At 40.5% G+C, this 12,796-nt stretch overlaps 1 protein-coding gene across 1 annotated transcript; it reads left to right on the top strand.

The window, feature by feature from the left end:
• The first annotated feature begins 4,633 nt into the window (after window positions 1-4,633).
• On the top strand, window positions 4,634-11,675 carry IL26 (interleukin 26). Its single transcript, XM_039523915.1, has 5 exons — window positions 4,634-4,804; window positions 5,263-5,319; window positions 6,313-6,444; window positions 11,438-11,503; window positions 11,589-11,675. Exons 1-5 carry the CDS (start codon window positions 4,634-4,636, stop codon window positions 11,673-11,675), a joined length of 513 nt encoding a protein of 170 aa, XP_039379849.1.
• Window positions 11,676-12,796: the final 1,121 nt, after the last annotated feature.

Consider the following 12,796-nt stretch of genomic DNA (forward strand, 5'->3'; position numbering starts at 1 on the left):
TACTTTCTCCACACCAGTCATGATTTTATAGACCTCAATCATATCCCCCCTGAGTTGTCTCTTTTCCAAGCTGAAAAGTCCCAGTCTTATTAATCTCTTCTCATATGGAAGCTGTTCCATGCCCCTAATCATTTTTGTTGCCCTTTTCTGAACTTTTTCCAATTCTACTATATCTTTTTTGAGATGGGGCAATGACATCTGCATGCAGTATTCAAGATCTGGGCATCCCATGGATTTATATAGAGGCAATATGATATTCTCCACCTTATTATCTATCCCTTTCTTAATGATTCCCAACATTCTGTTTGCTTTTTTGACTGCCACTGCACACTGAGTGGATGTTTTCAGAGAACTAGTCACAATGACTCCAAGATCTTTTTTCTTGAGTTGTGGTAACAGCTAATTTAGACCCCATCATTTTACATGTATAATTGGGACTATGTTTTCCAATATGCATCACTTTGCAGTTATCAGCATTAAATTTTGCCAGCTCACTGTTTACCCCTTTTTCCAGATCATTTATGAATATGTTGAATAGGACTGGTCCCAGTACAGACCCCTGGGGGATACCACTATTTACCTCTTTCCAGTCTTACAAGTGACCACTTATTCCTACCCTTTGTTTCCTATCTTTTAATCAGTTACCAATCTATGAGAAGATCTTTCCTCTTATTCCATGTCAGCTTACTTTGCTTAAGAGCCTTCAGGGAGGGACCTTGTCAAAGGCTTTCTGAAAATCTAAATACACTGTATTCACTGGTTTCCCCTTGTGTACATGCTTGTTGACCCCCTCAAAGAATTCTAGTAGATTGGTGAGGCATGATTGCTCTTTACAAAAATCATGTTGTCTCCTCCCCACCAAATTATGTTCATCCATGTGTCTGACAATTTTGTTCTTCACTATAGTTTCAACCAGTTTTCCTGGTATTGAAGTCAGGCTTACTGGCCTGTAATTGCCGAGATCACCTCTGGAGCCCTTTTTAAAAAGTGGCCTCACATTAGCTATCCTCCAGTCATTTGGCACAGAAGCTGATTTAAATGACAGGTTACAGACTACAGTTAGCAGTTCTGCAATTTCACATTTAAGTTCCTTCAGAACTCTTGGGTGAATACCATGTGGTCCTGGTGACTTATTTCTGTTTAATTTATCAATTTGTTCCAAAACCTCTTCTAATGACACCTCAGTCTGGGACAATCCCTCAGATTTGTCATCTAAAAAAGAATGGCTCAGGTTTTGGAATCTCCCTCACATTCTCAGCCATGAAGATCGATGCAAAGAATTCATTTAGTTTCTCCACAATGGCCTTATCGTTCTTGAGTGCTCCTTTAGCATCTCGATTGCCCAGTGGCCCCACTGGTTGTTTAGCAGGCTTCCTGCTTCTGATGTACTTAATTTTTTTTTGAGTCTTTTACTTTTTGAGTCTTTGGCTAGCTGTTCTTCAAATTCTTTTTTGGCCTTCCTAATTATATTTTTATACTTCCTTTGCCAGAGTTTATGCTCCTTTCTATTTTCCTCACTAGGATTTAACTTACACTTTTTAAAGGATGCCTTTTTGCTTCTCACTGCTTCTTTTACTTTGTTGTTTAGCCATGGTGGCTCTTTTTTGGTTCTCTTACTATGTTTTTTAATTTGGGGTATACATTTAAGTTGAGCCTATATCTGTCTTTAAAATGTTTCCATACAGCTTTCAGGGATTTCACTTTTGGCGCTGTACCTTTTAATTTCTGTTTAACTAACCTCCTCATTTTTGTGTAGTTCCCCTTTCTGAAATTAAATGCTACAGTGTTGGACTGCTGTGGTGTTTTCCCCACCACACTGATGTTCAATTTAATTATATTATGGTCACTTATATTGTGGTCACTATTACCAAGAGGTCCAACGATATTCACCTCTTGGACCAGATCCTGTGCTCCACTTAGGACTAAATCAAGAATTGCCTCTCCTCTTGTGGGTTCCAGGACTAGCTGCTCCACGAAGCAGTCATTTAAGGTGTCAAGAAACTTTATCTCTTCATTCTGTCCTGAAATGACATGTACCCATTCTATATGAGGATAGTTGAAATCCCCCATTATTATTATTGAGTTTTTTATTTTAATAATCTCTCAAATCTCCCTGAGCATTTCACAGTCACTATCACCATCCTGGTCAGTTGGTCAGTAATATATCCTTACTGCTATATTTGTTTTATTAGAGCATAGAATAACTCTGCCTGAATACATTCCTCACCACTGGGGTGACCAGAAGCAGAGAAGAGTCCATCTTGACTCAGAGGCTGCGCATTACCTTATTCATTGGGTAGTCAGATTCCCTCAGTGTAGGTTCCGGTGAGTCTATCTGCCAGCTCCTTACACTGTTTACTTCTTTCTACCAGCAGCATGTCTGCTCTGTGTGTGTTAAACTTGAAGCAAACCTGTCATCCCTCGGTTTATTTCTTCCAGACCCTGGGGCATCCTGGTGATGGCTACATCAGGATGTAAAGTTGAGAACAAAAAAGTACACTGATGACATTCAGATTTACAGAGGACACTGGAGTCTGTGGCATCTCATAATCTCTCTAAGACTTGGTCTATGCTAGAAAATTAGATCAGTTTAATTATGTCAGTCAGGGGTGTGAAAAATCCACACCTCAAGCAGTGTAGTTAAGGTGACCTAAGTCCCCATGTAGACAGGGCTAGGTTGATGGAAGAATTCTTCCATCGACCTAGCTACCGCCTCTCATGGAGATGGATTACCTAAGCCAACAGGAAACTCCCTCCCATCAGCATAGGTAGTGTCTACACTAAAGCCCTGCAGTGGTACAGCTATGCCATTGTAGCATTTTAAGCATACACAAGCCCTTAGTGATCTCATTTATACTGTAAGTCATTTTCTCTGGCCTGCTTAGAGCCCTTTGGGGCACTCCAGTCGGCTAAAAGGGGGTAGAAAATGATAAGATCATAGAATCATAGAATATCAGGGTTGGAAGGGACCTCAGGAGGTCATCTAGTCCAACCCCCTGCTCAAAGCAGGATCAATCCCCAACTAAATCATCCCAACTAGGGCTTTGTCAAGCCTAACCTTAAAAACCTCTAAGGAAGGAGATTCCACCCCCCGTCCCAGGTAACCCATTCCAGTGCTTCACCACCCTCCTAGTGAAAAAGGTTTTCCTAATATCCAACCTAAACCACCACTGCAATTTGGGACCATTACTCCTTGTTCTGTCAGATCTCCCAGTTGGGAAGTTGGAGAGTAGAGACTATTCTAACTTCCAGTAGGGATTGAACTGGCCCAAGCGTCTATAAAAGTGGCTGAAAGCTACTTTCTCCTGGCACATGACCTTACACTGAGCACAGCTCAGCCAGATCGGGGAGCTGGACCACTGGGGCAAATTCATCCCAGGCGTATCAACTTTGCTCCATTGCTCCAATTTCATCTCAGAACCTGACAGTTCTATACCCTATCGTTTCTGGGCCAGATCCAAAGCTAGTGTAAATTGTCATCGCTCCATTTTGCTCTTTGTGTAGAAGTAACTATCTTACCCATCATGCTTTCAATTCTGTCACCCCTCTGCCAAGTTATAGCAGATTCTGAGACCTTACAGATAGATTTCCCGTTCGACAGCCTCTAGGTATATTCTTCATGCAACTTTTTTACTTCACTCTACAAGCACCAGTCCTTGAACTGAGGTGGTCACAAACAGTACATCGGCAATTCTGTCTTTTTGGGACCTCAATCCAAACACCAGTGCTTGGTTCCCAGGGAACAATTCTGCTTTTGATAAGTGACTCTAACTAGAGAGATTAAGGCAGAGCACAAACTCCCGTGCTACCTACCACAACTCCCCCCAAAAAATACAAACTTTTTTTTTAATGACTGAACAGTGCTCGCATGCTAAGAAAAAGTACTCTGAAAACTACACAGAACAGCACCATGATGTGACTCCCACCACAATAACATCCTTCATGGTGGTTCATTGTCACCCCTTCATATTTTCAAAAAAGCGACACCTTCAAAATGAAAATAAATGGTGTTTTTTCTGTTATGACGTAGGTTATTTCATAATGTACTTACAGCAAGAATTCATTAGCTCAAACAGAATCCTTAAAATACAAGATCACAGGTGTGATGCCAGCTTAGTACATTTCCTTGGGAATAATTGGCTTTCTAATGCTTTCAGAATAGTTTAAAACTATGCATGTGTTTTGGAAACAGCTACCTTCATGCTTTGCAGAAATCCTTTACATTTGAGAAAATATTCAGAAACCTACTAGCTTTTGTCACAAAACCAAGCTAACCAATTTAACCATTTTCTCTTCAGTAGGCCACTGAAGAAAAAGAAAGAAGCCTTTCAAAGTGAGCGCGAAGCTCTTCTTTCTTGGAAACCTAGCTCTTATTGCCAGTAAATATGGAGATGTCTTTTACAAACGTCACAGATGGTGTGGTCAAACTAGCTGAAAGTGGAGCAAGATGTATAGAAATAGAGCAACAAAAGTGATCTACCAACACATCAGCAATAAATTATCTATATGAACATCTCAGCAGAGAAGCTGCTTTGAGGGTTAACAGAATTAGGTTAACCTTTGTCATCTAACCAGTCTTGCTATATCCCACAGGCTGCTGTGACTATACCAGAGGCAGGAAGGAGTGGGGAGAATGAGACTGTATTCTCTTTTCAGGTCTGGTCTTCTTTTAGTTCTACTGTGTCTTTTCATTGCTGAAGGCAAAAAGGCATCCTCAGGCAAGAACAGCTGTCGAAAAGGAATGATCTCCAAAGTGACAGAGAACCTATATGTCAAGGCAACTACTTTAAAAGCATCTATTCCAGTAAGTTAATCCCATTGGTTGGAAAGATTGTATGTTCATTTTTACTTATTTACAGATGTTTCTGTGGCATCAGAATATCTGAGCACCTGGAAATTTTAATAAATTAATCCTCACTACACTGCCATGAGATCGGACAGTATTGTTAGCCCAGTATTAAAGATGGGTAAAACGAGGGGGCATAGACAGGTTAAGTGACTTTCCTAAGGTCATGGAGGAAGTGTGTGGCAGAGCTGGGAACAGAACTCAGATCTCCTGACTTCTAGTCCTACTTATTAATAATTGTTATTATTTATTTGCATTACCATAGCACCTAGGAGCCCCAGCCATGGCCCAGGACCCCATTGTGTTAGGTGCTATACAAACACAGAACAAAAAGTCCATCTTTCCTCCTTCTGGTCTGGAGGAGAAGGTTAGATGTATATTAATCTGAATTAATATTAATTCATTATTCTTTATAGACAGATCTCATCAAGAACAGGAGATTGTTAAAAAAGACAACCAAAAAGTTGTTTATGGTAAGATCTGGATTCTTTGTTTTCCACTTCTTTACTTTGAGCATATTTCATTCTGAACGAGGGCGGAGTGGCTGATCAAAAGGAATGGTTTCTGATGGAGAATTTGGTGATTTGTGTTTAATTCTGAGAGACAATATTAGACTGAGAACTATAAATTGAAAAACTCCCTACTGAGGGTATGACTAACACGCTGGCCTATTAACACTGAAAAAGATTCTCTTACAGGCCACAGAGCACTGGGGTGTAGGGGGACGGAATGGGAAAGGGAAGGGCTGAGTGACTGTAGAGCCAGGTGGGAGCAGTTGGAGGCACTTTGTCCCTGTATAAGGTAGAGGCTGGCGTAGTATCTGGGAGGATAATTGGTGTTTGGGCCAGGGGGGAAAACATGCTCAAAGAGGCACTTGCTACACCAGTGAAAACAGTCTAGCAGGTGCTCTTCCCCAGTTGTACTTTCCAGGGGTAGCTAGTTCACCTGAGGGCCAAGACCACAGTTATGCCCCCAACTTGACCTGTTAGGGGTGTGTATTATGGCAGGAAGGCTAGTGATCTCATAGAGCACTCAGGAATCCCAAACAGCTGCGTTGAATCCCCTCCCTGCCCGCATATTGCACTGAAAGAGGAGAATTGGACTCCTGCCTCCCAGAGAATCAACATAAGGACACCTATAATTTGGCCCAAATAATGTAATACAGGGTTCACTATATTTGCTCCATGTCTATGTTTTGCATTTTAGGACAGAAAATAATAGATTCATTGATTGTACTTTTGTTAATGATCAGTCTCTAGTGTATTTTGCTTTCGGGTTAGCACGATATTGCACTGTCTTGGTTGCAACCTCAAATGGCTGTCCACTGAGATGATAAAGAAATTGACAAAAGGATTCCTATTGCCTGTGCATTTTATAAATGCTGAATTTGATCAAACTTAAATTTTAGGCCAAATTTGATGTGACAATTTCACACTAAATTAATGTCTGACTTATTTTGTTTTCAGAAAAATTGCAGCGTTCGAGATCAGCTTCTCTCATTCTATGTGAAAAATGTTTTTGGAGGTCTTGGTATTGGAAGTGACAAGGTGTACATAGTTAGCGCCTTTCAGACCCTGCAGGAGAACCTAAGCAACTGTGTGAGTATCTTCTTTGAAGCAAAATGAGCCAGGCTATCCCAAGCACCAGAAAAGAGCTGGATCATCCCTTTAGCAGGCGGGGTGATTCAGAGTCACAGATCCTTGGGTGAGCACTGGGAGCTCTCTGAGGAGCTCAGAGCATTCCCAGGGCTTCCCAGTTGTGCGGGGGAAAATTTTACTACACCCATTTAGCATATGCCTAAAGCTAGCACTGCTCACTCTCCACCTACTGCTTCCAGGGTGCAGCTACAACCGGAGTACTGAGGCTGCAGTTGGACGCGGGGGGGGACTCTGAACTCTAGCCAATGCCCCAGCACAGCTGGCCACAATCTCCTGGAGATTAGATGGAGGTTGTCTTGTGCCGACACAGAAAACACTCTGTGTGAGGGAAGCCTGAAGACAGGGATTTTTCCCCTCACAGAAGACTCCTAACTCCACTGACCTCCATAATAACTAGAGATGCTCACACAGCATAATACCTGCTATGTGTTCCTACTTCAGCAAAGTACCTTTAATGAGTGCCTAATTCTTACTCACACTTCTTTAATGCAGCAAAAAAATATATATATTTCCGTTTGAAACAGCTGCTCGTGTTTCATGAAAAATAAGACAAGGATCCCAAAGTATCTTGAGACTGTATCATGAAACTTCTGTTATTTACTTTCCTGAGTTTTATTTGTATGAAAACAGGACTGTTGGTCCTTAGAAATTCATCCCCTCCACCCGCATTTCTTTCATTTGAAATCACAAGCCCTTGCCATGTCATAATCTCTTCCAGGATTGCCAGTCATAGTGTCACAAATAGAGGATTCTGATTATAAGTGACCATAGGTGCTGGAACTAGGTGTGGAGGAGGTGCTGCCGCACCCCCAGGCTTGACGTGGTTTCTATCATATACAGCGTTTACAGTTTGGTTCAGTGGCTCTCAGCACCCCTCACTGTACAAATTGTTCCAGCACCCCTGGAAATGACTAGCTGTTTATATACAGATAAGGAATGAAAGAGGGGAGAAATGTATGACACAAGTTATAGAATCAAAATGTATCTAATTATATCTATTAATAAATGTATAAGAAGTAGATGTTAGTTCCATACAAATATTTGCAGTACAAAATAATCAGGTATAGAGAAGCCCTTGCAGCATTACAGCTCAACTAAAACACATTCTACATATTTGTACCATGTGAAAACATTAAAATATCAATGGGAAAACCCCCACCAGTACTCAGACTCTATAGTTAAGGACATCCCAGGTTTTCGTATGTTATAGCATTTTATATATATAAAATATATACACTACATTCATACATACATGCATGCACATCCATTATGTAAGTGTGCCATAATTTGATGTCTTTCACATGTGCAGTTTGCCATATTGTATTTAAAATGTAAAGAAATTCCACTGTTTTTTCTGAAAATCAATTATGCCATTAAAGGCACCAATACATTCCAAGAAACTCAAACTACCAGTATGAATATCAATTACTACTAAATAATTGCACTCTTTGCAACCTGTAGCACACTCTAGCCTACAAATAACTTGGATCCTGTACTGTATAACTATGTAGACAAGATACACTGGGTTTTGTGTTGTATTGCACATTTAGAGCCGGTGCTTACTAGATAAAAATCTAAATATGTTAGAGTGTATATTTCTGGATATTGACAGGAACTGTACTGAAAAAATATTAATAGGAGGGAGAAGTCCCCCTCTCTTTTACTAGAATAAAACAGGTATTTGAGAAAAGATTTAACATTAGCTTTCAGAATTTTCTATAGGGCAAGATTTCTCAGTTTTGTCATTTCAATAGCACTTTAAAAAATAAACGATATACTGATTTTAAATCAATGATACAAAATCATACATAAGAATCACATAAAATGTGGAAAAAGAACAAAACCAATGAATACTTTACACAAAGTCCTGGATTGCTATAGCACTTCATCCCCAAATATCTTAGCAATCTCATGATCCTCTTATTTGCACATCTGTTGCCTCCTTTAGATAAGATATAAATCATAAAAAGGAAGAATGTCTTATGTATAAGCAGGGGCGGCTCTAGCAATTTTGCCGCCCCAAGCACGGAGGCACGCCGCGGGGGGCGCTCTGCCGGTCGCCGGTCCCGCGGCTCTGGTGGACCTCCCGCAGACGTGCCTGCGGAGGGTCCGCTGGTCCCGCAGCTCCAGTGGTCCACTGGTCCACTAGAACCGCGGGACCAGCGGACCCTCTGCAGGCACACCTGAGGGAGGTCCACAGGAGCCGCCTACTGCCCTCCCGGCGACTGGCAGAGCACCCCCCGTGGCATGCCGCCCCAAGCACGTGCTTGGTGTGCTGGGGCCATCCGCCCCTGTGTATAAGATGCTCATAAGAAGGAATTTCTTCCATGTCAACATACTGGTTACAGAGGAGTGGCACACAACGATGGTACCACCTTTTGGGAATCAAGTTCTTTGGACAACCAAGGCAATAGTAATTCATTATTAAACAAGCATCTTGTATAGTCCCATGTACTCCAGAAGAGTCATATAGCTAAGATAGTTCTGACTCAGTCAGTAACATATGATTCCATACTATATATAAAAACTTCTATTTTTTGACCAAATATTTCTGATATAAAGGCATTGCCAAATAATGTGCTCTATATTATCATTCTGTTTCTTACACCATCAGCTCAAGTCATTGTCCAGTAGGCTATTTGAAATTTTTTCACAAGCCTCTACGTGATTTAAGAGACCAAATCTCACTTTCAAAAGTGACTTAGGTACTGAGGACCCTCATTCTCATTTATTTCAATGAGACATGTTCTCCGGTGCCTAAATCTCTTTTGGAAATGGATTTAGGCTCCTATGTCATTTAAAGCTTTTGAAAATTTTACCCTACATTTGAACAGTGTGCCCAAGTCCAACAAATTCATTGCATGATTTGAATTGTTGCAATTTAATTTCAGACTCACTAGCAGATCTTACACCGCAGCCCAAACATAATCCACCTAAACATACAGAGAGCTCTTCCCAGTAGATGGAAAGAACAGTGTGTATAACATGTTTGAACACTTGGGGCAGAATTATTCTCTAGAAATTATTTTGGGGCAGTTCTATGGTAATTCACAGAAGGTCACATTAGATGATCACAATGGTCCCTTCTGGCCTTGGAATCTATGAAACTATGAACAGTCATTTAAATAAATAAACTTAGTGTCGTCTCTTTTGGATGCATTAGTTCTGTGGCATACTGTATCATTGTTTAAAATTATAAAGAATCATGACTAATTTGTCTAAAAAAAGCCTAAAAAGAAATGTTTAAATATTTTGTATAGAAAAGTTATAGCATTATCCATTAAAGTAGCTTTTGTTTACATTTTCACTTTCCAAGGCACCTCTGATAAAGGTTAAATGCAATCTAGACATCAGTAGGTTTTTGCTTGATTTGTTAATAAAACATATCAGATCTTGACTTCCTCTTTTGCAGGAGAACTCCTAGAAGGGATGAGAATTAGTGGGACTATGACATCACAAAAGATTTAAACCTGAGTTGAGAGTAGTAGGGATCTTTAGTCAGACTGTCCCAATTTTTAAAATAATTTTCAAATCACTTGGAAAACTTCTTTTAAAATGAACATTGCTAGTAAAAGACACAGTCAATGTCGTCATGCTCCTGATTTTGGCAGCTCTGTGATTTGTGTATGGGGGTCTTTTTTGTGTGTGTGCTCTTTGGGAGAGTGAGTCTCCTCTAAGTTTCTCTTCTAGTCTGCTACACAAATTCCAAACCTGGACTCCCTACTTTGCCATCAAGTTAATAAGTCCATAGTCTTATTATTTGTATTGTGGTAGCACTCGGAGGTGCCAGTGAGGTTCGGAGTTCCACTGTGCCAGCTGATGTGCATAAACGACAACATAAACGACACTCCCTGACCCTAAATGCCAATTCAGTCAAAGAATCACAGCCAATTCAACAGGGATAGCTCAGTGATCTAAGCATCACACAGGCTCCCTGGAACCATAGGTTCAGGCATCAGCTGCTCAGCCCTTCATCTTTCTAAATAAAACTCCTGATTTTGCCCTCCTTACGATGAGCAGGACCTTACTCCTGGAGCAGGCCCATTCACTATTTAACTCCAGCAGATGAGCCGTTTTGACAGTTTTTCCTGAAAAGTCACAGGTAGCAAGTCTGTACATTTGCTTTCTTTCTCTAATGTTGCTGCCAGCGCTCCAGGGCCTCATCTGCTGATTGATGCCAGGAAGGTCACTGCAGAAGGCACCGTAGGCTGCAGAAGGGAAGAAAAAAACATTCAGAATGATAAAAGCAACGTACTGGACCAGTATCTTACTGAATCCCAATCTTTAGTTTTTACAGTATAAACCCTTTCCCTCCATACCCAGCTTCATTTTGATCCTTCAGTGATTACATAAATCTGTTTCAGATATCCACATGTGGCTGATAGGACACCACTACTTGACACTTACATCTATGGCTTCCTTGCCAGATTTAGTTACAGGAGAAAATGGTTGTCAGGTTTTATTCTGACAAAACTCCCAATGACTTCAATGGGAATTGAAAGTTTGCAGTTAAAGATTGCAGAATCGGGCCCTTAATGAGCACTAAAAATGGGAAGAACAATCATTAAAAATTCCACGTGGAAATGTAAATTAACTTTGTAAGTAGCTTTAAACCCATTTTAAGTAACCATGTAAGGGAACAGAATTGCACTCACTACTTTGCAGAGGGCTCTTAAAAGAAGGAGGTTCCCAATGTGAGTGGTCCCTTGTACAAGTTTCACTGTTTTATGTTTTACAGCGTTCCCGAGTGTGCTCACATATCTTCCAAAAGCTTATATATACTCACCCATTTACAACAGCAAGTAGGGCCTAAATATATCTGTATCAGGAGCCCCGAGGAGGCCATATGACGGGCTCTGTTCTTACTTATTATCAGTTGCTTACACCAGACTCCACATTTCAAGTTCTTCTGATTTTCTTCTTGTCCCTTCAGCTACCGTGTGCTCCAACCACTAGAATAACTACGGCTGTCAAAAAAATAAAGAAAATGTTTGATAAGGTAAAACCCTGGTAGTTGATTTCAAAGCTGCATTGTTTGAAAACATGGCTGACTTCTGCTTCTAATACCTTTCTCTTATTGACAGCTTGGAGAAAAGGGCATCTATAAAGCCATCAGTGAACTTGATATTCTCCTTCCCTGGATTCAGACTTACATAGAAACCATCAAATAAAAGTCAAGGAAAGTGACACAAGGAAAATGCCACCATCCTGTGCATGCTAATCAAAACAGAAAAGCACTGCAAGTCATCAGAAAGAGGATTATGCAATCAGCCTGGCAGCAATTGTATCACACTGAAAAAGCGGTTTTGGTCCATAATGTCGTCAAGGCTGGGGTTTCCAAGAGCGCTCAGAGTTGGTCTAAGTTCCCACTGAAGTCAATGGTGGGAGAAAATTCAGGCCTACTGGAGCACTTTTGAAAGTCCCACCCAAAGACCATACATTCCAGTAGCAGAACCAGCAAATTAGTACAGTACCACTGGCAGCTGACATAGCCCTTGCCAGTACTTCACTCATTGCTTTGTACTTCGGGATAAAGCGCTATATCTAGTGATTTTAGTTTCAGCACAAGTGGTTCTAATTACCTCACTGGCATATGTCTTTAAGACTTACTTTTGTGCTTTGTTACAGATGTAGACACTGCTGGTGTGTAATGTTATATATGTAAATGAGACATGTTAAGTGTTTGGCATTACTGTTAATTTAAGGTACTTCATGATGTCTAATAAACATATACCATTGTCAATGACAAAATATCTACCTATTCCTCATGCGTGTTCTTTGAGATGCTGCTAACTATCACTGAAATGATGCAATGCAGAAAGCATATCTCAGCATGGAATGCAGAGATGATAAATAAATTAATACAATTACTGATCTGGGAGATTGGGTTTGCAAGGTAAATTTAGCCTAAGTGTAAGTATAATTAAAATGCGGCTAAGGATTTACAATGAATCTTTCATATACTGTATAATTAAGAAAGAGCTCTAGTCTGAAATAGAACTGACTATACATACATCTCTACCTCGATATAACGCTGTCCTCGGGAGCCAAAAAATCTTACCATGTTATAGGTGAAACCACGTTATAGTGAACTTGCTTTGATCCATCAGAGTGCACAGCCCCGCCCCCTCCCAGAGCACTGCTTTACCATGTTATATCTGAATTTGTGTTATACTGGGGGGTGTTATATCGAGGTAGAGGTGTATTTTAAAAAATTCCCACTGGAGACTAATCAGGAATTCAAAATTATTTGAATACATAGTATAAAGTGTATATATTGGTGTTTGCAAAT

Source organism: Mauremys reevesii, linkage group 1 (assembly GCF_016161935.1).
Source record: "Mauremys reevesii isolate NIE-2019 linkage group 1, ASM1616193v1, whole genome shotgun sequence".
In the NCBI taxonomy this organism is placed as follows: domain Eukaryota; kingdom Metazoa; phylum Chordata; order Testudines; family Geoemydidae; genus Mauremys; species Mauremys reevesii.

Excerpts from the sequence above, each read along its gene's own strand:
- IL26 (XM_039523915.1), top strand. The coding sequence starts at position 4,634 with ATGAGACTGTATTCTCTTTTCAGGTCTGGTCTTCTTTTAGTTCTACTG. Across the intron at positions 6,445-11,437 it reads AGGAGAACCTAAGCAACTGT|CTACCGTGTGCTCCAACCAC; the intron begins GTGAGTATCTTC and ends TTGTCCCTTCAG. Across the intron at positions 11,504-11,588 it reads TAAAGAAAATGTTTGATAAG|CTTGGAGAAAAGGGCATCTA; the intron begins GTAAAACCCTGG and ends TCTTATTGACAG.